General features: G+C 39.8%; 2 protein-coding genes across 3 annotated transcripts; both read left to right on the top strand.

The window, feature by feature from the left end:
• The first annotated feature begins 1,032 nt into the window (after positions 1-1,032).
• sp8b (sp8 transcription factor b) lies at positions 1,033-2,824 on the top strand. Its single transcript, XM_037677027.1, has 2 exons — positions 1,033-1,053; positions 1,478-2,824. Exons 1-2 carry the CDS (start codon positions 1,033-1,035, stop codon positions 2,822-2,824), a joined length of 1,368 nt encoding a protein of 455 aa, XP_037532955.1.
• Positions 2,825-8,433: 5,609 nt separating this feature from the next.
• Positions 8,434-23,245, top strand: macc1 (MET transcriptional regulator MACC1). 2 transcript variants are annotated; one of them, XM_037677026.1, is made up of 6 exons: positions 16,017-16,146; positions 16,560-16,716; positions 17,428-17,550; positions 18,831-20,881; positions 21,949-22,137; positions 22,958-23,245. In XM_037677026.1, exons 3-6 carry the CDS (start codon positions 17,436-17,438, stop codon positions 23,159-23,161), a joined length of 2,559 nt encoding a protein of 852 aa, XP_037532954.1. In that variant the 5' UTR covers positions 16,017-16,146; positions 16,560-16,716; positions 17,428-17,435; the 3' UTR covers positions 23,162-23,245. The 2 variants fall into 2 exon arrangements, with proteins under 2 accessions (XP_037532952.1, XP_037532954.1); XM_037677024.1 differs by lacking the exons at positions 16,017-16,146; positions 16,560-16,716 and adding an exon at positions 8,434-8,476 and having other exon boundaries at positions 17,419-17,550.
• Positions 23,246-24,498: the final 1,253 nt, after the last annotated feature.

The following is a 24,498-nucleotide window of genomic DNA, read 5'->3' as shown; positions in this document are numbered from 1 at the left end:
CCCCCCCTTCAGTGTGTGTCAGTTTTAATCAAAACCTGTCCAGGTAATTGGACACAATTAGAGGAAAGTGAAAGTTGGAGTAATGTCAGTGAACAAAGCAGCCTCTGTGGCTCCCCTAATACTTTGTGGATATTAAGTCCTGCGAATAAAAACAGAAGAATCAAGGATTATTATTATTTTTAATTCATTCAACCTTTATTTATCCAGGTTAGTCTCACTGAGTCACGAGGACCCATTTACAAGAGAGACCTGATTCAGACAGACAGTAATAAACTACAGTAAACATGCAGTTTAAAACATAATAAAAGTTGAACGAATTGTGTTAATATAGGAGTTGGCATCGAATTATGTCCATAAATATAAATATATTGGGGCGTTTTTAAGAAAAATCATAAAATCTGCACAAGTTTAACGACGCAAAAAAAAAAAGTTGACCCACTTAAGAGCTCTGTTAAAATATATATATGTGTCATCTGCACGAGGAGCCCCCACCCCCTCTGCTAGTTTAAATTTATGGAATGTGATGATCTGTAAAATTTCAAAAAGTCCCCCCCCCCCCCCCACACACACACACACACTCCCCTCTTTAATTCCTCCTTCCTAATTCGCTCTCATTTAACTTTACCTTCCTTCCGCTGTCTTTTCTTATGGAGGGGGTGGAGGAGGGCGTGGAGTGTGGGAGGGCTGTCCGCGAGACAACCCCCCCCCCAACCACCACCACCCCACTTCTTTCCTTCCCCTCTCTCCTCGCTGGTGATGACGTCACGGTAAGCGCGCGGCGGCGCGGCGGGATGCGGCCCGCTGATTGGTCGCCCGTGTCACAGCGGCACTTCAAAGCCGGAGACGAGCCTACAATTGTGGAAGAATGGGCGGAACGCATCATTGTATTGCACACCTCTAAAAACGGGGGGGGGGGGGGGTGGGGAGGAAGAAAGAAGGAAAAAAAAAAAAAAGAAAGAGAGGAGAAAAAACCGGCGCTCTGATTCATAAATATAAAAAGATCCTCGCAGAAGGCCAGTGGTTTTTTGTGGGATGGCAACTTCACTTCTAGGGGTGAGTTTTTTTTTTTCCTTTTTTTTTTTTTTTTTTTTCTTACTGGTTTAATTAGTTCTTGTCATTGTTCGTGCAGGAAGGGGTGGATGGGGGGGGGAGTGGGGGCAGATTAAACTTACAGCCGTCGGAAAGTAAGCAGCAAAGGCTGGTTTTATTTTCAGCAGGCAGTTCGTGCAAAGCAGGAGACGTTTTGAAAAGAATTCACAGAAAGAGGAAACGCGCATGGAGTTCAGTTTGTTTGCGGGGGGGGAAGGGGGTGTTGATTTATAATTGAGTTTCATCTCTTTCTCGTCCAGGTAGGAAGTGGACTTCTCTTCTGTGACTGGTTCAAAACCTTCACGAAAACATGAAATCCGGTTGAAGTGATGTCATGGTGTGATGAACCTGCTCGACTTGTTCCTCTGACATGTTTCTGTCCCTCCAGGAGGAGCCGAGGTTAGGATCGACTCCTTTAGCCATGTTAGCTGCAACATGCAACAAAATAGGGAGTCCGAGCCCTTCACCGTCCACGCTGTCGGAAAACTCGTCATCGTTCGGGAAAGGCTTCCACCCGTGGAAGAGAGCCGCCGCCAGCAGCTGCAGCCTCGGCTCCGGCCTCTCCGGCTTCGGGGTCACGTCCCGCAACGCATCTGGCATCTCGGACTCTTCTTTCGCCTCCGCCAACAACTCCAGCGGATCCAGTGCCTTCTCCCTCACCCCTGGGACCTCACCCGGCTCCCACTTTGGAAACGACTACTCTGTTTTCCAAGCCTCCGTGTCCAACAGCTCGCAGGAGTCCGGCCACCAGCCGGTGTTCATCTCCAAGGTGCACACCTCCGTGGACAGCCTGCAGGGCATCTATCCGAGGATGAGCGTGGCGCATCCGTATGAGTCGTGGTTCAAATCCTCCCATCCGGGCATCCCCGCCGGAGAGGTCGGCACCACCGGCGCGTCTGCGTGGTGGGACGTCGGCGCGGGATGGATCGACGTGCAGAACCCCAACGGAGCCGCGCTGCAGTCGTCCTTACACTCCGGGGGGCTGCAGACCTCTTTACACTCCCCCCTCGGCGGATACAACTCGGACTACTCGAGTTTGAGTCACTCTGCTTTCAGCACGAGCCCCTCTCCGCACCTGTTGACCACCGGCCAGCACCTGATGGACGGATTCAAACCGGTGCTGCCCTCTTATCCGGACACGAGCCCCTCTCCGTTAACTGGAGCGGGCGGGACTATGCTCTCCGGGGGTCCACCTGCGACTTTAGCGGGGTCCCCGAGGTCATCGGCCCGGCGGTACTCCGGCAGAGCCACCTGCGACTGTCCGAACTGCCAGGAGGCGGAGAGACTGGGACCAGCGGGGGCCAGCCTCCGGAGGAAGGGTCTGCACAGCTGCCACATCCCCGGCTGCGGGAAGGTGTACGGGAAAACGTCGCACCTGAAGGCGCACCTGAGGTGGCACACCGGGGAGAGGCCGTTCGTGTGCAACTGGCTCTTCTGCGGCAAGAGGTTCACGCGCTCCGACGAGCTCCAGCGGCATTTACGCACGCACACCGGCGAGAAGCGCTTCGCCTGCCCGGTGTGCAACAAGCGGTTCATGCGCAGCGACCACCTGAGCAAGCACGTTAAGACTCACAGCGCCGGGGGCTCCGCGGGCTCTGGGTCCGGGGGCAGCGGGGGGAAGAGGGGCAGCGACACCGACAGCGAGCACAGCGCGCCCGGATCCCCTCCGTGCCATTCCCCCGACTTGTTGCACCCACCCGAGCCAACCCAGGGGGTGGGCATGAACGGTCTGTAAGAGCCCCCACAGTGAAGAAAACAAACGTTTGGGGGGGGGGGGGGGGGGGGGTAATAGCGAGGACAAACTTTGACCTTTTTATTTCCACGTGTTTAATATGGATCATCACAAATTTTGTCGTTGTGCGTCTGCGGCGTGAAAGTGAAATCAAGTTATTGTGTGACGCACACACACACACACACACACACACACACGTTTTATTTGTTTTCAAGAACCAGACTGGTTTTTATTTCTCCATGAAAGATGCAAAAGACAAAAAGAATAAATAATAATAATAAAATAATAAATCAGATGTGAAATGTTGGGGCCTCCAAAAGTTGCGCCACTGCTGTTCTGAAACCAAACACTGGCACTTTAAGAAGAATCGAGTTTGTGTAGGAACAAACATGTAAACTATATTATGGGATGTAACAAATAGGGACTTTATTTGTCTTCTTCCTTCAGTAAAGGAGCAGCAGAGGTCACGTGTTGCGCCTCGCTCCACAGGAAGTTTCTCTTCAGGCCAGTCGAGGTTTAGCTTCCACTTTGCTGCAGAACATCTTGTACATAAATGTAGGTTAGAAATAATTACAGCCCTCATGTAAAGGTGAGCAATGTATCTGTCCAGGAGACGATTTTTGTATAGGTATTTCTAGTTGTACATGGACTCTAGTGAATATTTGAGTAAAATATGTACTTTTCCTTTGACATAAATGTATTTGTGGGGAGCTCTATTTAACCACGAGGTTATTATTTTTCTTTGTATTTAGGGGGTCTGTCATATTTTAGGCGCACTTTGAATTTATTTGTCTGCTTTGGAAATTGTTTACTGGTTCAGCCTCATTTAATTTAAGTAAAGCATGTTGTAAAGTGATTTTTCTTTCCTTTTTTTTTTTAATTTTCCGATGATATTTCTATTTTTTTCTTCTTCTTCTTCTTTCCCCTCTCGCTGAGAATGGCTTTTTATGTGAGCCACTCAATAAATGAATTCAGAAACAGAATGATCGACTCAGGTTTTATTTTCGTGTTGAGTCGATAACATTTATCCCAAAATGTTGATTTATTTTATTATCTGACGGAATGAAAATGGAAATGATTGCTGTGTAATCAGCTGCGGTTTCTGGTCAGAAGAGAAGGTCTTTTGTGGTTTGATTTTAGCTCAAAAACTATTTTAAAAACGGCTTTATTCAATAAAAATTCAATAATGCAATTTATAACCCGTTTCTTAAATATAAAGCCTATTAATAGGTGATAAATGAACTAAATATTTAACATTTGTCCTTTTTTTTCTGTTGAACACCTCAAAAGCCTCGTGCGTTAAAAGATGGAGAAAATTATTATCCTTTAATTTGACTAAGTATCTTGCATTCTGAACATATTTTAAGGAAAAATATGTTGCATAAAAATTGTTTTATTTCTTTCTTTCCTTTATTTATTTAAATGTTTAAGTAAAAATACATCCGTTAGTGTTCAGGCACTTTGGGGGTAGTTTCAAATTTGTTTAATTGATGATGACACAGAAAGTTTAGTGTCCAAAAATTAAAAATATATATCATTCATGTCTGTTTATTGATTTTGTTTCAAGGTGTTTTTTGTGCTATCTGTATTAAATTGGAAAGGTGTGGTTATATTTGCTTTATTCTTAGCTCAAGATTTTTTTTTTATTTAATTTTAAAATAATCTTTAAAAATATATAAAAATCATGCCAAGTGTAAATGTAAAATTTTAAGGAGCAAAATGAATGTGTATTATTGTACAACATTCGTTTAACAGTTTAGGTTTATTGTGATCCAATTTATCCTCTGCTCAACGTTGACTTCAGTTTGCAAATCATCCAAAAACTCACTTTAGCTTGACAGTTATGAGCTTGATTTAAGAAAGTCTATTTATTTATTTTACTTTTTTTTTTCAGTACAGTTATGTAATGAGTACTTTTTGAGTTAAGTGTCAAAATGTCAAAGTTGATCTAACGGTTAAACTTTCAAAATTATCTTAAAATTCTACGAAGTGATGATGATAATAACAATAATAATAATAATAATAATAATGAAAAAGTTCAGACTTCTGTGAGTAACGTGTTTTATTCTGCGATGAGAAAACAGAAATGTTCCAACTTCTCTTCAGCGCCTCTGCAGGTTCAGCTCTGCAGCGCCCCCTGGCGGTAGATCCGCTCAACACGCGAATAAAAACTAATCCGGATCCGTCACGAGCAACTTGTTGTTTGAGGTTCTTGATTTAGATGTAACTAAATAAAGCGAGTGTTTTCAGAGGGACATCATGCAAAACAAGACAAAAAGTTTGGATTTCAGCAAATACAGCCAAATAAACGAACATAATGTTGAACACAATATATCAAAATCAGAATATATGAGGGAAACAGAAAGCAGTATTTATAGCAGCTGTATCTCTGAAGTAATAAACTTAAGAAACGTTCAGGCACCAGTGTTTCTCAGTAAAAGAGCACTTTTACTAAAAGAGGTGAGGATTTTGTTACAACCTGCACAAACTGCAGCATCTGTTAAGAAAACATATTATCTACTTTCTTTCTCTTCCACTCAATTGTAAGTTTTGACAAATGCACACAAGCATGTGCAGAACATGCTCTGCTGTTTACATCACCAAAAACACATCTTCAGAAAAGTTCAGCTCAAATGTACTTTCCTTGCATTAAACTTTAAAGTGCATGAAAAATGATTGACAGGAGGCCGCATCCTATTCATTTTAATGGGAATCTGTAAAGCACATCCTCAAGAACTTTTCATTTGAACTTGTGCTTAAACTAAAACCGGCAAAGTATAAAATATTTTCAGGACAAAACTTATATAGTTGTCATGTTTGCTGTAACGTGCCACAAGTTGAAACGATGTTTATTTTGCCATCAATTCGAACAAACAGCAAAATGTGATGAGACCAGATCTGTGATTAAAATCTTCTCTGCACATGTTGGTGTGGTCAGTGCTTCTGTTCATTTATGAACTTAGCTTAAAAAAAATACAATTTCATGACAAAATGAAGGAAATATTAAAGAAAAAAATCAACAAAATCCAGTTGAAATAATTAAACTAAATCCAAGCTGATGACAGTTTTGTTTCACCAGTTCAATTTTTAAAATGCTCTTTATTTGCTCTGAAGCGTTGTGTCACCGTTGTGTTATTATCACCTCCACAGACTGTCGTGGTGTCACTCGGCACACTGCAGGCCTCATTCAAACGAATTCTGGCCTCAGGAAGCGCTCACATGGCAGGATGAAGAGGAAGGGCAGCCAACTGAGGATGAAGGCTACAATAAAAGGCGCAGAGCTTTGATCCAGTTTCCAGGAACAGAGCAGGAACAATAATGTGCCAAACGTGTGCGATCGCTCCGAGAGCAAACTTGATCTGAATCAGTCTTTGCAGATATTTCATGTCAGAGCCAGCAGCTACTGATCTGTGTGCAGTTTTTTTTTAATGCATCAGTAAATCACAGTATTGTTGCAACACCTCCCACTGATGATGCATCTGTGGCCAATGTTGTGGTTAGAAGCCACAGTGCAACTGTCATCAACCCAAGAGGTCTCGAGGAAAAGCAAGTTGGAGACAATCCAGAGGTTGGTCGACATCATGAAGTCTTTTCTTCAAGCATCGTTTGAGCAATTAAATATTAAGAGCGCAGGTTGAGATTTACTTATTTTATCAGTGAGCAATAGATGTTACATCTGCGTGAAAAGCTTGTCAGTTTTTTTTCCTGTTAGAGCATGACGCAGTAAAACAAATCAGTTCAACTCAAAGTGAGCAAATAAAACACAGATTATACAAAGGAAGGCAGACTCGAGACGAGGACGTCAAAAATAAACATCGATTTATTAAAGAACAATCAAAATGTTGAGGACACAGTAAAAAAACTTACAAGGAGGGTTACCAGGAACAGGACAGACATGAAAATATTAACTCTGACTCGTGGAGCCGATGACGCTCAGGTGAGATGTGGAGAACAGACTGAACACATATAACAAGTGGAAACACCTGAGCTGAGAGGAGGTCTGGAACAGGTGGGAGTGGGCGTGGCAGGCTGACTGGAAAATAACTGAGGGACTGACAGAGGGTGAATGAACACAGGGGAGAAAGACTGATCAGCTGATCAACATCTGAACTAATGACACAAAGATAACGTGATAATATAAAAAGACAAGTAACACAACTTTAAACACAAGAAGCCCAGAACACAAAAAGAGAACACATTTGAAAACGAACTCAACGAACCATCAATACGTGACTAAAATACTCAGATCATGACACACAATGTGGTTCAATGAGGGACGGAGCTGAGAGTAAGATAAGGTGGATGAATTATTTCTGTATGCAATACATAAATAAAAAGGCCCATCTGTATAATACAACCATTAATGTAGATAAATGATGAGTTTGGTAAATAAATAAACAAATAAATGAATGAAAGTGTAGATGGAGTTTCGAGTCCCTTGCTGCGGATCAATAAAGTGCTATCTTATCTTATTTATTAACCTTTATTTACTCAGGCAAACCACACTGAGATTAAAAATCTGTTTTGTAAAGGAGGCCATGGACTGAGCACATGCATGTTCTTAGATTGTAGGAGGAAACCAGAGTACCCAGAGAAAACCCACGCATGCACAGAGAGAACATGCAAACCACACAGAAAAAGTTCAGGTCAAAACTGGGATTGAACCCAGAACCTTCTTGCTGTGAGGCAACAATGCTAACCACTAATCCACAGTGCTGCAATCTATATTATCGTGATTTAACCATTTTTTAATCTAAATATTCTGTCACATTTTAATTCAATATATGGAGACAGCTTGATTAAGAACTGTTTGAACTGATAAAATAATTCAACACAGTCAGCTCAATCACGAGTAGAAATGTCTGACTCGATGAATAAAAGACAAATGGCGCCATCATGCGGTACAGAGAGGTAAGACACGCTGTTTCATTCTGACTCGACTTCTGTGTAATATAAGTGTAGTCAAATAAGAACAGCAGTATTTAGGATGGTAAAAACATAACAGTTAACAACATTGTTAAATTGTTGAAATGAATTAAATGTGACTCGTGATGACAACAAGAGCAGAAAATATAGAAAGCAGCCGCACTAAATGCTTCAAAAACACAGTTTATCATAAATACTGGGAATGGTTATTATGGAAATTACTTAAAATAATATTCCACTTCAAATGTACATAAAATGGGCACGTTTAATAAACGCATTCCTCCAAATAATTATTTTAATTGATTAATGGCTTCTGCAAGTTGGCAACTGGACGTTCAGAACGTCACGTGATTTAGATATTTCTTGCTTTCTTTTCGTAAATTTTTTTTTTTAACTGATTTAAGCAAAAGCACAATCAGCACAGTTACTCAAAGAGATCAGCCCAAGAATTATTTTTGCTTGAGACACAAAACATGGATCAACGAGGCTCCAGCATGGAAGATCTATTTTACTGATTCAAGCTGTTTGATCATTTTACAGATGTGACACTAGAACATCTGTTAGTGCAAAATGAGAAGGTTAATTTGGCTCACGTGTTTTTAAAGCATGTTCGACAAACATCAATTTAGAAAAGTTTTAAACCTTAAAACAAGCAATATTTAAATAAGGAAAAAACTTTTCTCATCATGAACAATTTAATGGGCAAAATAAGTTTACAAACAAAAAATAATTATATATTGCTAAAGCTGTTATCATGTCTAAACTAGCCTATAATAATTAGTGGGAAATGTTTGGAAACTGGTGAATTAATTGCTTTTCTGACACACACCTGCCAAACAACTTTATAGTCTTTGATTTGGCAAATTAAATATTCTTTATTACAATTCAAAAGCTTAATGTTGTCCTTTTCCACAGTTCTTTTGTATGAAAAGATTCATTTTATTTCAGTGAATAGAAACAGGTAATCCTGGGAAATTCAAAAAGAGCAAATCATTTCATATCAAAATGTCATGCAATACTGTTCAGTCTAAAGTATTTACATTTTAATGCAATAATATCAAGGTGAGCTGAAATGCATTAATATTTGAAAGTACATTTATCTTCTTATAGAACTTATGAGGATCTATAAAGATAAGAAGTGAATAAACTGTCAATAAAACGAGCTTGTACTGTTTAAAATTAATGTGCATTATAAAAAATACCAAATACACACATTTATTTTTCTGTAATCATTATTAATGTTTCACTTAATGTCATGTTTCATTTTAAATACTTCCTAAAACCTGTATATTAAAGTCATTTATGAAAAACTGGTTCAACAAAAAGCTCTTATTGATTCTAAGGATGCACGATAATGGATTTTTAGCTCATATACGATATGTTAAAACTTATTTGTCCGACAACCAATATTTTATATACGTTCCTTTGTCAGAACATAACCCTCTTATTTAGGCTTATTTGCTATAAAAAAATGTACAACAGCTGTAAGAGCTGGTGACATATATTCAGTAACAGCCATGTGATATACATAGCACTTTAACTTATATTAAATGAAAAGTGTTAAATATTATTTATTAGCATTAGTCACATATGATGCTGTCTCACTTGTGGAGGCTTGTTCCAGGTTCCTAGCTGCAGTGTGGGATCCTCTGCACTCTTGTGCATGAAGGACAGACTTTTTAAGTTCAAAGTTTTTGTCTATCCATTGTGCTGTAAGACTAATCATGCTAACGGGGCTAACGCTTGACGTCCAAATGTTGTGATAAAACTCATCCAAGTGCTATTGGCTATTAGCTTCTCAATGACGTCGGAAATGACGGCTTGTAACTTGGGTAAGGTTAGGTCAGAAAAAATATCTCAGACTGGGGACAATGTAGCGAGGCTCAACGCAGTCCATAAATCTTCGGACTCCAACATCCTCACCAACGAAAAAAAACCTTCCACACCGCCGACATTTTGAATTTTCCTCTCCACCGTGAGATCAGGTATGCGCACATCACATTGTGCTGCCGCTGCAGGCATCCTTGCCACTGGGTTGTCAAACAAAAACAGCACTTTTTATATCGGTGTTATTTTGATGGAAGGGCCGATGTGCAATATTTAACTTTAACGCTAATATTGGCCGATACCGATACCGTGCTGATAATACTGTGCATCCTTAATTGATTCATATCTGTCCTCAGACTTATTACAGCTGTGTGTGGACTAAAGTTTGGGTTCCAAACCCATAAAGGCCTGACAGTCCATGGCTGGTTTTACGCAGAGCTCCAACGCCAGGGGCGACTACTCCATCAGGCTCTATCCACCTGCTTCTCTCCAGAACCTTTTTCACAGTCAGTGAACCAACTTTGGAAGTTACTGGATAAGAAGACGAAAACAATCTGTAGGAGTGAGCAAAACATAACCACCCATTCCTGATGCATGCTCAATAATCCAGGCAGAAAAATCTAAAAAAGTTAAATCTGGTCCTCTGGACCACCCATTCCAAAACTGCTGCTGAGAGCCAACTTTCTGCCAGAGACCCTCCTCCTTCAATCACCCACATGCCATCAATCCAGATGTTGAGTGGGTAGAGATCCTTTAAGTTATTTTTAATGATCAAAAGACACAACAGAGAGGAACCATTGATTATGAAGCTGATGAGATCTAGCTTCCTGCTGCAGGTCCTCCTCTTTCAAGGCCAAAAGCACCTGAAGGCTCATTACCTTTTACAGACCGTCATATTTGAAGGCCAAACGCATCCAAACCCAGACTGCCCTCCAATCCAGATGACACATGTGTGAAGAACCTTCAAGCTTTTTTAAACAAAAGACTGAGGCAAATAAACTAGCCCTCCTCTTCCTTCTCCTACTATCCTCTTCCTATGCAAATTCATAATCATATCCCTTGGCAAAGTCCTCTAGCTTCTCCCCCTTCTTACTGGAAACTTGGATTGTGACTTGGAATATTAATTTTAAAACACTCGAGACACATCATGTGTGCCTCCTCTTCAAGAGGAAGACCTTGACAAGACACTATTGAGAGTTATCTGAAAACTTTTCTTGCCTTTTTATAACCGATTATTCACGGCATTAAACGTTTTGACAAAGAGAAGTACGTAGATATTAACATTTGTTTTCAGCTGACTCTAAAAACATACGGGCATGTGGTGATATTAACAGGAAAAATAAAGTCAAATATATTTGATTATAGAGAATGCAAAACATCAAAACTGTTTTTGATAATGCTGAACATGTCAGTTTTATATGTAGGTGATTGTCCAAGGTCCCAAGATAAAATTAGGCCTCCTACATGACCTGATATTACAACATAGATTCTTTATTTATTCTGGCAAATAAGCGTAGGACAGGGGTGTCCAATCCTGGTCCTCAAGGGCCACTATCCTGCATGGTTTACTTGTTTCCCTGCTTTAACAGACCTGATTATCGGTAATGGTTGAATTACCACTTCATGTTCTGCAGAAGCCTATTAATCACCTATTGGTTTAAATTAGGTGGGTTGGAGCAGAAAAACATCTAAAACATGCAGGATAGTGGCCCATCGGGACCAAGACTGGATACCCCTGGTGTAGGAGATGCAGAAGCTCAGTGGTCAATGTTGGGGTCTCATAATACACAGGCTGTCGGTCCGAACCCAGCATGCATCAGAAAGGGCAGCCGGTGTAAAACAATTGCCAAAGCTTCAGTCATTTGCCCAATGTGGAGACCCCTGCAGGAGGAAGCAGCTGAAGAATGAAAAAAGTTGTAAATTAGTGTTAAATGTGTTAGTATGCATTTTGTGAAAAGTATAACAAAAGTCACACTGTAGGTATTATGGTATAAGGTATTGGATATTACTAGGTATAAGTATCACTAACTATATTACCACAAATATCAAGCACTCACAACTAATACTTAAGTGAACCAGCATCTTAATGCATAGCTTCAAACATATTTTTGAAACACTTGACAGGTAAGATTTACTCATAGTAAAAAACAACAACATGCTACAAGACCCTGAATTTAAAAAAAAGGTTAACAATTTAACAATAGGCCATCTTCAACCTCCATGGACATTTGGACTGGACATTATTACCTGCAGTGTTCCCTCAGTGCGGACTGAACTAGGCAAAGGGGCCTTCTCCTACTCTGCTCCTGTTTCCTGGAATATCTTACAAAAAGATCTGAAGCTCTTGACCTCTCTGAGTGGCTTTAAGAATCTGTTGGACTCCTGGCAAGAACCAATGCAGACATGTTCCTGTTTTTAGTTTTCTACATTTGCCTTATAATCTAGCTGTTTGTTACTATTTTTGCCATCTTATTTGTAATATATATATATATATATATATATATATATATATATATATATATATAGATAGATAGATATAGATATAGATATGTATGCCTTTTTATAACTGTCTATTGTTGTCACTGTTGGCCATTGTTGTCATCATTCTTTGTTGAAATCAAGTCTCTCTTGTAAATGAGTCCTTGAGGCTCAATGGGATTTACCTGTCTAAATAAAGGTTGAATGATGATAAAAGAGGACCACATGCAACAACCTTACCACAGAAATGGGAAACCAGGGCACACTTCTGAAGACAGGCCTGGGGGGAGCTTGAAAACATGTATCTGGTGGTCAAGGCTAGGCTCCAAGCCCAAAATAAACATCAGGCAGCCACCTCTATGAGGGCCTGCAACCTGCAGGGAGACCCAAGGTCAGGTGTGATGCAAGCCTAGTGGCAGGCAAGAAAAAGGCCCTGAGTGTGCAGATACCTGGTGACATAAACTGGCTCTAGTGACGTGGAATATTGCCACACTTTTAGAAAAGACATTGAGATCTCTTTGTTGGGAAACTTTTGGTCAAAGGTTATGGATGTTTTTATTGCTATGGTTGAGAATCTTAACTCTGCCCATGAACCGTATGTTTGGGTTAGCAGAGAGAGCTGGATGAGGAGCTGAGTGAGGCTGTAACATGCAGCTGGCAGCCAAGGACACCTCCAAGTTCTGTGAACTCGGCTGAACTGATAAGGATATAAAGGCGGCTCAGAGCAGATTCTTGTGGCAGGTCTTTACGTGTGTACTTTATGTATATTTGTATAATCCAGTGGTGATTTTAGCCTCTTTTTGGGAGTGCTCAAGCACCCCTAAATTTTAACTCAGCACTCATGGAAAACAAAGTTTAAAAAATAAAATAAAATTTGGGGCGGTTCTGGGTTTTGTTTATTGCATTTATTATTCAATGCAACAAAATAAATAAATTTAAAAGGTAACAGATCATTGTAAAACTTGGTTTATTTACATAATGACTTTAATTACTGGATGTCCGGCCCGTGAGCTGCTGGATTTCAGTAACTGTGGGCCCCCCTGAGCAGTTTAGTTGACTAGCCCTGCTTTAGAGGGTGAATACAGTTTATTCCATTTCCAAAACCTAAAATGAGTCTGGAAAAATGTAAAAGATGATAAAGCCCTGCGGCCGACCTCGTGAGCAGCTGAATACAACAGTGATAAACAGGAAGTACTGCGTGTTCATCTGTACGAAGGTAACCACAGGTAAATCCTCCATTTATTTTTGTCATAATTACATCGTATGCTTAATGATTAAATTAAAGGTTAATGCTTAAAGCTAGTTGTGCTTTGTTTTGTGTGCTTTAAATGTAGATATATATTACAACTTCTGGTTGCATAAGTTTAGTGATTAGTTAACAATAAACTGATTTTGTACAAAGTGTTTATTAGGTTGTGTAATGTAACGGAACGGTATGTTTGTAGCATTTTAGCTACCACATCTGTGTTGCACGCTGCTAGCTTAACGCTACTTCTTCTTGTGCTGAGCTCTCTAAAATAGTTATTGAATCAAGTGTTAACTTATGTAGGTAAACATAGATGTTTAACAACCCGTTAAAATACACCAGAATGCAGGAAATGGCATTTGCTATGTTCAAAATTTTCTGGGGGAGGACCCCAGCCCAGACTTACTCACCAGTGTGTCCCCCACATTAAGAATGCTTCTGGTGCCAATGGACACTACTGCCTCTTTTCCATTAGTAACGGTACAGCTCGACTCAGCCCGGTTCCAAGGCTTTTCCATTAGTAATGTTACGTAGAACCGGTCCCTTTTTTCAGAACCCTTGACTCTGTGATTCCAACCGGTCCGAGTAGGTACCAAAATGTGATGTCAGAACATTGTCGGTCACTGATTGGTCAGGGGGCGGAGTCACTGGATCGTTCAGAAACTTTTCACACTGATCTGCCATTTGCAATTTCACGGAACTCGGAGCTGTGGCTGGACCTATTTTAAAGATTTTAAAAACAATAATGACAACACCGTGGTCTAATGCTGAAGTGCAGGCGTTTTTTGTGCTTTGTGGCCGACAACAAAATTCAGAGTGAGCTAGATGGAGCTCTGCTGGTCTCCCCGGTCCTCTTCCCCGGAGCCAGGCAGGGCATCATCTCCCCGGCTCCCAGCTCTGCTGGACACCACGGAGGATCGTACGAGCTGCTGACTCGCAGAACCCATGACTTTCAGCTGGCCTAGTAATACCTTGGAATCCTCCCAGAAGAGCTGGAGGAAGGGGAAAGAGATGCCTGGGTCTCTCTGCTCAAGCTGCTGCCCCCACAACCCAAATCCAGAACAATCGGAAGATAATGGACTGATATGTGGACAAAAGTACTATGTAGCAGGGCATGCTCGTGAAGTGTATAGACTGCTGAAGATAGCCAAAATAATAATAAAAAAGACATAATCTCAGGAGCTCTACAATGCATTCTTTTAGAACTGCTTGCTGCTGAAAGAGGCTTCAAAATCCTGGGACAGAAATCTGAAACAATGATGATAGCTCTTTATTTCTTCTTTGAATTATGCACACTGACGTCAGTTGCTGATCCATGCAGGTATTCACCACAATGACCTGTTTTGCTATTCTCTGAGATAATTTTCTTATCTAGTTGAAGAAAATATGTTATGTTTCAACCAAAGTGCTTTCAAAATAATCAGCCAAAAAAAAAAAAAAGCAGTGTAAATGCTGAGTGCTAAATGTCTTTGCTAAACTTTTTTCTGTAGGAGCTGAAACGGAGTTGTTCATGCTAAAAGAAGCTAAACTCTAGCAAAAAGTTAAAAAGAGCAAATAAACAACAGATAGCAAATGATTTAAAGTAGCAAAGCAGTAGTCTGAAGCTATAAGTGACAAAAAAAAGCTAGCAACAAGCTAACAGTAGCTAAAGTCTGTTGAAATTTAAACTAGGAAAAATGCAGCTCAAAGATTAAAGAATCAAATATCTAGTTGAAATTAGCAGAAGGGTAACATAAGTAGAATTGACAAAACACTATAGATCATATGTGTCAAACTCAAGGCCCGGGGGCCAAATGTGGCCCTTGTCGACATCTTATCTGGCCCCCCAAGATGATGTAAAACGTAAAATACTTCTATCTCTTGACATTTTTCTGTAATCTTTGATTATGATGTCGAAAGCACAACAGAGAACATCAAATGAGACCAATCAAGCTCTTGTTGAGGAACCTGTGACCAAGAAAAGATACTGGGTATCCGATTTGAGTTAATGTAGTTTCTGAAATTAGTCCTTAGTTTGAAAAAGGTTTTAATTTTGGCCCCCTTTTGTAAGTGAGTTTGACACCCCTGCTACTTTTTTTAAGTTTCTAAAACAAAAGCAGAAGGCAAAGCATGTGTCTCCTGAATGAGCTAAACACTATGATGTATAATTAAAATAGCCCAAAGTGTGCAGAAGTTAGCTACAAATATGCATAAAAATAAATAAATCTGTCAACACAATAAATTGTTTTCCTGTTTCATTTTTCTAATTTCACACACACACACACAAAACTGCCAACTTAAAACAGTATAAATGTATGCATAGTTATGGGAAGAAGTCATATTTTGCAACTTACATGTAGGTTGTTGGTTATAACATGCACATCTTTTGTTGGTTTAACTTCTGTTGCCAAAGTTCTACAAAAGGAGTCTGACCTTCACCTCCTGTATCAGTGTAAACAACTTCCGCAAAAACTAACACAACCCACATACCTTTTTCCGAGACTAAAAGTATTTGAGTTCACTAATAATCTGCATGTCTGAGCCAGTTTCTGTCGCGCGTCACCAATGTCAACTTCCTATCGAAACTACAGGGAGCGTTCAGTTTCAGGTGTTCTGAAGCAGCGTCAACAGCGCGTTGCATTCTGGGTATTGCAGTCACCGTCCCACTCGAGCCACTCCTCTGCCGGAGAGCCTGCAGCGATTCAAACTTCCAGTCCCAAAATGCTCCGTGCTGCAGACGGAGCCGAGCCGAGAGGAGCCGCTCCATGACAGGAGCCTTTAGAAACACACTGGGAAACAAAAGAAACTATTGTAGGTTGACCTTTTCTTCCCCTGCCAGCAAGAAGTAAACAAACATCTGGTGTTTACGGTGAGACCAAACTTTCTTAATATTTTTTGCTTTTTCTTGTTAGAAACTGTAGGAAGTGGCTTAATTACACCTGTTCAAACAGAAAATGTATGTTCAGATTTTGTCATTCTGTGTCTGACCTACTTTTTTTCTGCATGAATATCATATTTAAAAAAAACAACCCATTGAACTCACTGGATTACTGGTCTGAGTGGTGAAAATGGTTTCAAATGAAATGTTTAGGAACAATTGAATGCAGTCTTTCCTCAAGGCACTTTTAACCTGAAGACATGGCCGATGCGCTTTGATCAGAGCAAGAAGCTTTGACAGAACAAACTGTGTGTCCTTGGCTTGACAGGACCAACCTGTTTTTGTGCACTGATGTAAGAAACCACATTATTAATGACTGACTCACTGACGCCACTCTTGAATAGGTTGTGTCATTTTACGCAAGCAAAAGCGACAGGATGAAAAGTTCAGGCTTTTCTTCTAAAGTTGGAAACAGTTTCAGCCTAACGGAGGCCCTGAGGACCTGAAGGACACATGCCTGAAACAGAACAATTATTACACCATCAGGAATTTGTTCAAGAGGTACCGACTAGTGTTGTCTGTCACGTTGTGTAAAAATCTGTGCATGCTTATAGATGAGTAAGTAACTAGCAAAACCGTGTTGTTTTATTGATTTATCAACTGGAATACAGAAAAATACATAACCACAGGTTTTATATGTTATTTCTTTATCCAGATGGATTAATTTCTTTGAACCAGAATGAAAAAGACAACTTGTGCAAGAATAGAAAATGTACATACTGGATTTACAATGGATTTTTCCCAGTTTATAACTTATATTAGGGTTAGAGTTAGGTAAACTATTGTTTTTAAATCATTGCTTTTTTATTCTGTTTTAACAACACAGCCACGGAAATATTAGCTAATCTGCATTCATGCAATAATCAAAATCCAGACATTTTCATTTATTTAATTAATTGCTTGACTTGTTAGAGTTAAACGATTTGACCCAAGCAATTTTGTGTACTTTTTCCTTTCCATTTCACCATTGGAAAACACTTTAAATAAAACAAACCATAATTGAAAACGTTGTTAAATATAATTTCTGTCTCCAAGTGTAGGTGTGCAGAAAAGCTAATTTGGTGAAAATGCTGTAACAGTATGCAGAATATATATATATATCATTTCTACTGGATGCAAAATGGCATGTTAAGTAATGTTATTCTCCCTGTTGTGTGACATAGAGAACTTAGGTAAGGGGGTAATTTAACTAAACATGGATGTTGTTTACAGATGAAAACATGGCAGCTGAAGGTGCTAAGTCCTTCCATCGCGTTGGAAGTCTCATGCGGAGTAAATCTGAGAGCACACTGATTGATCTTAGTGATGCTTGTCCAACCAGTGACAACCTGAAAGGTAAAATGCTCAGTTTCAGAATCAAAATATCACAACTTATACAGTACCGTGCATAATGTCCATCTTATATGTCTTTATATTCTACTTCCAAAGGAGACAGAATTTCTTCTGAACTCTTAAAGTTGTCTTGATCAGTCGCCCCTCAAGTTTTCTGGAGGTTTTTCAAAGTTTTTCTTTTGGGGCTTTGTCTGCTTTTTCCACAAACTTTCTGCATATTTTCAGATAAAATGAGCAGATATTAGACAGAAAATTTTCATTTGGAAGGCAACTGTAGTCTGAGCTATGAGTCATTTAAGAAAATAGAAGAGCTTCTAAATTCTGTTGATCAACCAGTGTTGGGTCCACAAATACTAAGCAAAAACAAACAAATAAATAATTTTAAAAAACAATTAAATGCTTGTCTAATATAAAAAAAGGATTGTAAGCTCAGTCATACAGGTAGATAACAAAAGATTAAATCGTATCATCTGGACCAGTTTCTTTAAGTGAAAAAAAGTTTAATCTCCCATCCAGAGGACTTATTCAGTCTACGGCCTGCCAAACACATCTGTCCCATAAGTAGCCTTCACTGCTGTGTTTAAAAGTCTACTTTTGAGATTCCAACAGGAGGTTGGCTTGAAACACAGCAGTGAAGGCTACCTGTAGGATGGATCTGGTTTGCAGACTGAAGAAGTCCTCTGGATGGGTGACAAAACGTTTCTCACTTAAAGAAACTGGTCCAGATGACATGATTTAACCTTTTTTATTATTACTTGTCTAATGTCTTTAGTTGAATATATAAGAAATATTCAATAAAGCACAATTTTACAAATAGGATTTTATCACCAACATTGTGATTAGAGAGCTATTGACTCTAAACTTAGCATACAATAAACGATCAGCTGAAGAAGGATGGATCTCTCAGGTCCGGTGTCCCAACGTTGCTGTGTGCTTTTTCTTTTTTTGTAAAGACCTAGTTTTCAGATTCTCTGTTAATCTACTGTATGAACTTTTAGATCCGTCACTTCTTTTATTCTTCCACATGTATTGTTTTCTAATTTTACAGCACATAATGCAATGTCTTGATCAGGTTATAAAAGGAGCTAAAATCTAAAGAACAACTTTAAAGACCTTCAAAAGCTGAAAAAGACCAGTAAACTACTTTAAAAGACAACATGAAAGTCTAGTTTATTGAAAACAAAGAATAAAATTAAGAGGTTGCCAAAAAAATTGAATGAGACATTTGCTCAGTATTGTAAATTATCTAACAGACCTCACAACCAAACTTTCATTTTTCAAAGGTGGCTTACTAGGAAGGACACAAACGTCGGACTGGCAGCTTTCACATCCAGAAGTTTTAAAGTCATCTCAAATACAAAACCCCTTTTGGAAGAAATTATCTGAATCAAACCCATTCCTTGATGACATTGTTCACAACAACACAGACAAACATGATTCCAACACATCAGATGGGAAACAAGATAGTACAGGACATCTGGACATTAACAATGAGGATGCCTATAGCACTTCTTCTGATGAAGGCAACGTGGGGAACTTTTTGGAAAACAAGCACAAAGTGAGTAATCGTTCTGGCAGATGGAGAAGTGCTTCAGACATCTTGGACGATCTGGAAAGAAAAGTGCCAAAAAACTGTTTCAAACCACCTGAACCTGTGCTGAACCCAGACTTTGAGTGGCTGAAGAATGACAGAGAGGCCTATAAGATGGCCTGGCTGAGCCACAGACAGCTAACTAGATCATGCTTGGACTTAAAAGTGATAAGCCAGAGCCCCGGATGGTCTCAGACCCAGGCCACTAACTTTCAAGTTATCTCCAATATCGACCACAGAGGAGGATCAGTTCAGTTACCAGAATCTAAAATCATCATCCACATTCCCCAAGGATATGTGCCCCCTGGAGAAGTGCAGGAAGTTACACTGAAAGCAATGTTGGACCCTCCTCCTGGACTCAACAACAACTACATAACAACCATGAGTCCACTTCTAGAGGTGCTCCTTAGCTACATCAACACAAAGGAATGTTTGTCTGTGGAGATGAAATTGTCTGGAGAGGTCAAGGACGATCCGGAGTGTCAGGTGATGACCACTGTGTATGGACTGGTGTCCAACAAAAGAGAGGGGCCATATGTGAAAATGAGCAACTGTGACATTCACAAGAACATGATGCACATGAAACTCCAGGACTTAAAGACACATTTTTTTGCAATTGCTGTTGCAGAGACTATGGTGCTAAAATCACCTGCCACATCTGTTTGGGATTACCTGGACCGCCACATTGCCATCGCCATCTATGGCCCGAGGTTCATCCATCCTTCCTTCAAGGTTGTAATAGTTGTCTGCTGTCATGAGGATGTTCCACCTAAGCTTCCCTTTTCAGATATCTGCAGGGGCAACAAAACCCTGCCTCCACTTGTGCTGCAGCTCTGGGGTAAACATTCTTTTAAGCCAGATGTACTGAATGACTTTTCCGTTGAGGTTGGCATCAAAGGCTCAGTGTTTAAAATCAAACCTGAGGATAAAGTAAAACAAGTGAGACAGAAAAGGCTCAAGGTAGGGACTGTTTTGCATCTTCCAGTTGCGTTATCTTGTTCCGGCACCACAGAAATGACTCCCTTTGTGTTGGATGTACAAGTGAAGGAACCAAGCTTGTCTTCAGCAACTTCCCATTTCCAGGTGCCTTCTCCTCTTGCAGCACCCATCAGATCTGAGAAGAGGTTGCCAAGGCATGTGGAAAGAAAGACAGAAATAGCAAAGACCATGCCTATACCTGAAGAAAGTGATCCTGATTTTACAAAATTCCCAAACAAACCTGTGGATGTTCAGTGGTATGGTGTTGCCCTGAAGTCAGTCATTCGTCAGCCTTATGTGGATTACCTGCTGGAATACTTCAAAGGTGACACTGTGGCGCTTCTTTCCAAAGACACTGTCAGGTCAGTTGGTAATTTCAAGGTCAAAGAGTGGTACATTGGATTCCTAAGAGGAAAAATCGGCTTGGTTCACTATAAAAATATCAGACTCATTACCAAGGATCAGGTGATTGGCCTCACCAGTGTTGATTCTTGCTTCACCACAGAGATCCTCTTAACCAACATGACGGTGCCCTTCAAGAAGCTGACATACATGTATTCGGCCATCCAGACGTTGGTCACTGAACACATCACAAGCTGGAGAAGTTTTGCAGATGCTTTAGGGTATAGAGGCCAGGCTGTGGACACAATTACACGTAGAAATGCTGAAACTGAAGCTGATAAAGTGTCCAGTGTTCTGGAAAAGTTAAAAGAAGATTGCCATACTGATAAGGACAGGAAAAAGTTTCTGCATGAACTAATACTGGTAGGTATAAAATAATGATATATTCCATAATAAACGTTTCTCAAGTGATCACAAAATAACTGATCACATTACTCTATTACAGAGGCTTTATCATATTTGGATGATAGAAATTGTTATAAACAGGCATAAATCATATTTTCTGACAGATTATAGTTTTTTTTTGTGCTAATAATCAATCTTATCCATACACCAGAATTATCTTGGAATTCTCCTAGGTTTTGTGCTTGGACTAATACTCTTTACACTATATATTATTATTAGACCCCATGGTATAAATTTATATTGTTGTGCTGATGATACTTTGTTATATTTATCAGTAAAGCCTGGTGAATCCGATCATACTAGTTCAAGTCAAGTTTATTGTCATTCACATCACATGTGGTACATGAGGTGGAACAAAATTATGCACTTAGGGTCTCAGTTACAGCCAACAATAGCAAAAATATAAAGTGTAAAAAGAAACAGTACATAAGGATCTAAGCTATACACCAAGATATAAGCTAAACAAGTGCCAAACTGTACGCTAAAAGATCTAAGATATATGCTAAACACTAATAATGTAAAACAATATGGCGTAACAACAGCAGCCTGAGAATACTACAAGCATGTCTTGAAGACATAAAACCCTGTATGACACCTACTGGTCATGTTCTGCTTTTAAATACAAATGAGAGAGAGGTTGGTGTCATTTGATGTGAGCACTTTAGGAACAAACTGTGTAGCCATTCAGTCACTCTGGATGACATTAACATGGCCTCAGGTACTAAAGAAAAGAATCTTCATTCATCATTGAACATCATTCTTGTTCACCAGGAATTGTTCTTTAACTCCCACATAACTATGTAATGTTAACAGGGCCGCCTTCTTCCACCTACACATTATTACTAATGTTCGAAACAGCCTTCCCCAAATTGATGTAGGAAATCTAGTCCATGCATTTTTTTTTTTTTTACTTCCGGCTTAATTATTTAATTTATCATTAGGATTTCCAAAAATAAACTGAAGTGATTTGTTTTCACTTTCATTGTTTTTGTAACAGCTCATTTGTGCTTGTTGGTTTTGTCAAGGGGCTGCTGAAAATGAACACTGTGCATCTTGTGGCAAAGGTCATTCAGAACACGGTCATTCTGTCTACTGCCGTGGAGTTGGGGATCCGATGGCGGGAGCTTGCTGAGAAAATGGAAAAACTGTCCAGCTCACACATAGCTGGTTACGAAGCACCGCATAGAGAGAACAATGGTGAAATTGGTTCTCAGGTAAGTCGTGATTCAAACCTGGTTGGGTGGTTGTGTTTTCATCTCAGGTGAACGATAAGACTAATGAGCTGGTATTTCAGTCACATGTGCTGCAGCAAGAAAGCTTCCAAACATGCAAACTGAAATGAGCATTTAAAAACAAAACTAGATTTTATACTGAGGGCTGCCTCAGTAAGTAGAAAGTTCTCAAAGCCCCACTAGTATGACAGTGATATTTGAAAGTGGCATAAACCGACAGTCTTCTTACAATTATTTCAAGTTATAGTTCTTTTTTGTCATCAGGATTAAACACAGAACTTGGATTTATTCAGTTCTTCGTGTTTTATCATAAAAATAATCAACAACAATCTTCTTGTCCATTGCATGTTTGGTCAAAGGGGTGCCTGGTAAGATATTTTCATGCTTCACTGCTGAGAGCAGCATCACATACTGAACCACACACTGCAGTCTCGGCTCGTCTTCTGGACTAAAACAACTGAATACAAATTTGAGATAGTCTGAATTAAATGTTCTCAGTTTTGTACCTTTAGTTGCTTGCGGGCACTAACTGACTGCTGCTTAACTAGCCAGTAGAGCATTGGTTAACCACTCAAGAGGTTCTAGAAATAGTCTGCACCTGACCAAAGTGCAGAAGACCAAAGTATAAAGTAAATTTTTTTCATTAGACAGATCGCCACTGGAGCTAGTACCACAGTTTGACAACTATGGCTGTAGATTATTCTGATCTGATAGAATTTGTACCATTTGGGTGGAAATGTGTTACAGTTTATTACACTATTAAATCTCATTATTATATAATGCCTGGGTTGTTTTTTTTCAGTCCATGTGGAAGCCTGCCTACGACTTTTTGTACTCTTGGAGTCTGCGTTACGGAGACCGCTACAGAGACATGATCCAGGATCTGCATCTGGCCCTGGATAAGATGAAAAGCCCCGTCACCAGACAGTGGAGACACCTGACTGGGGCACTCATCACAGTGAACTGCCTCAATGTCTTACAAGACTCTGCTTTCCCCAAACCTTAAACCTTTTACACTCTGTTGAACAAACAAGAATTGCTAAACATGTTAAGCCTTGTGCAAAATCCATCCATCCATCCATTATCTTTTACCCGCTTCTTCCATTTTGGGTCACGGGGGTCGCCGGTGCCCATGTCCAGCAATCACTGTGCGAGGGGCGGGGTACACCCTGGACGGGTCACAAGTCCATCACAGGGCACTCCCACTCTTTCCTTCTAAATTATTGTAATTTATTTCCAATGCTCATTGTTCTTCCAACTCTTCATAAACTGAAGAGCAGGTTTTTAAACTTACTTACCGTATTTTCCGGCATATAAGTCGCACCTTTTTGCATAAATTTGCAAGTCCTGCAACTTATACACCAAAGCGACTATTAAACATTTTTTTCCTCATATTTATAACAAAATTTTTGGCTGAGATTTGATGATTTCATTCATTCTGACATGAAAAATATTAAACATTACCATCTGCAGCCGCTAGAGGGCCCTCAAGTGTTAAGGCAAACCAAGTGTCTCATTAATAGGTAAAAGTGATTATTAATGAGACACTTGGCTTGCCATAGTGGTCACCTTTGGTCTCGCTCCAGAACTGGAGCAAACATCAAATCAGCTTAATTTCACCGCGCCGCCCAGGCAAAATGCAGCTGATTTGACCATTAAAGTGCATTTATTAAGGAAAAGATCAACTGAGACACACCTTTGCTATAATGTCAAACAAACAAATAATTGTTTTTAGGTGGATATCTTGTTAATGAAAAAATGCACAGCGAGTCCTCCCTCTGTACGCTCCAGCATCCACAAATCAATTTTTGAAATGCAGCTGATTTGACCAATAAAGTGCATTTAATAAGGAAAAGTTCAACTGAGAAACACTTTTACTATAATTTCAAGCAAACAAATAATTGTTTTTAAGTGTTGATCTTGTTAAATTCTTGTTAAAGTCCCGCGGCCGCCATTTTGGCAGCCAATCGTTTTTTGGCACAACACCGGCCCACGTTTCCGGGTGGTCAGCGGTGACGCATAATAGATGCGACTTATACAGCGAAGCAACTTATTTATGTTTTTCCTCCCACTTTATTAGACATTTTTGGACTGATGCGACTTAAACGACAGAGCGGTGTGTACGGTGGAAAATATCGTAATACATTTTCTAAGATGATGCATCAAATCAGCGGTTGATTTTATTTTTTTTAGTGTCCATTGTGTTTTTATACTTTCTGTGAGTATGTGATCATTAAAAAAATATATATAAAGTCTTTTTTTATAACATACAGTTGTTAAATTGATTAAAAATTGATAAATGTGAACAGGGTTGTTATACTTCTCAAGACAAAAAGTATAAGC

Source organism: Nematolebias whitei, chromosome 5 (assembly GCF_014905685.2).
Source record: "Nematolebias whitei isolate Nwh7 chromosome 5, NemWhi1, whole genome shotgun sequence".
Lineage (NCBI taxonomy): Eukaryota > Metazoa > Chordata > Actinopteri > Cyprinodontiformes > Rivulidae > Nematolebias > Nematolebias whitei.
Note: the sequence above shows the minus strand (reverse complement) of the source record. Positions and strands in the feature narration are given on the sequence as shown.

Coding starts and splice junctions, on each gene's coding strand:
- sp8b (XM_037677027.1), top strand. CDS start 1,033: ATGGCAACTTCACTTCTAGGG. Junction 1,054..1,477: donor TGGCAACTTCACTTCTAGGG/GTGAGTTTTTTT, acceptor CTGTCCCTCCAG/GAGGAGCCGAGGTTAGGATC.
- macc1 (XM_037677024.1), top strand. CDS start 8,434: ATGAACAATTTAATGGGCAAAATAAGTTTACAAACAAAAAATA. Junction 17,551..18,830: donor AACCAGTGACAACCTGAAAG/GTAAAATGCTCA, acceptor CATTTTTCAAAG/GTGGCTTACTAGGAAGGACA. Junction 20,882..21,948: donor TTCTGCATGAACTAATACTG/GTAGGTATAAAA, acceptor GGTTTTGTCAAG/GGGCTGCTGAAAATGAACAC.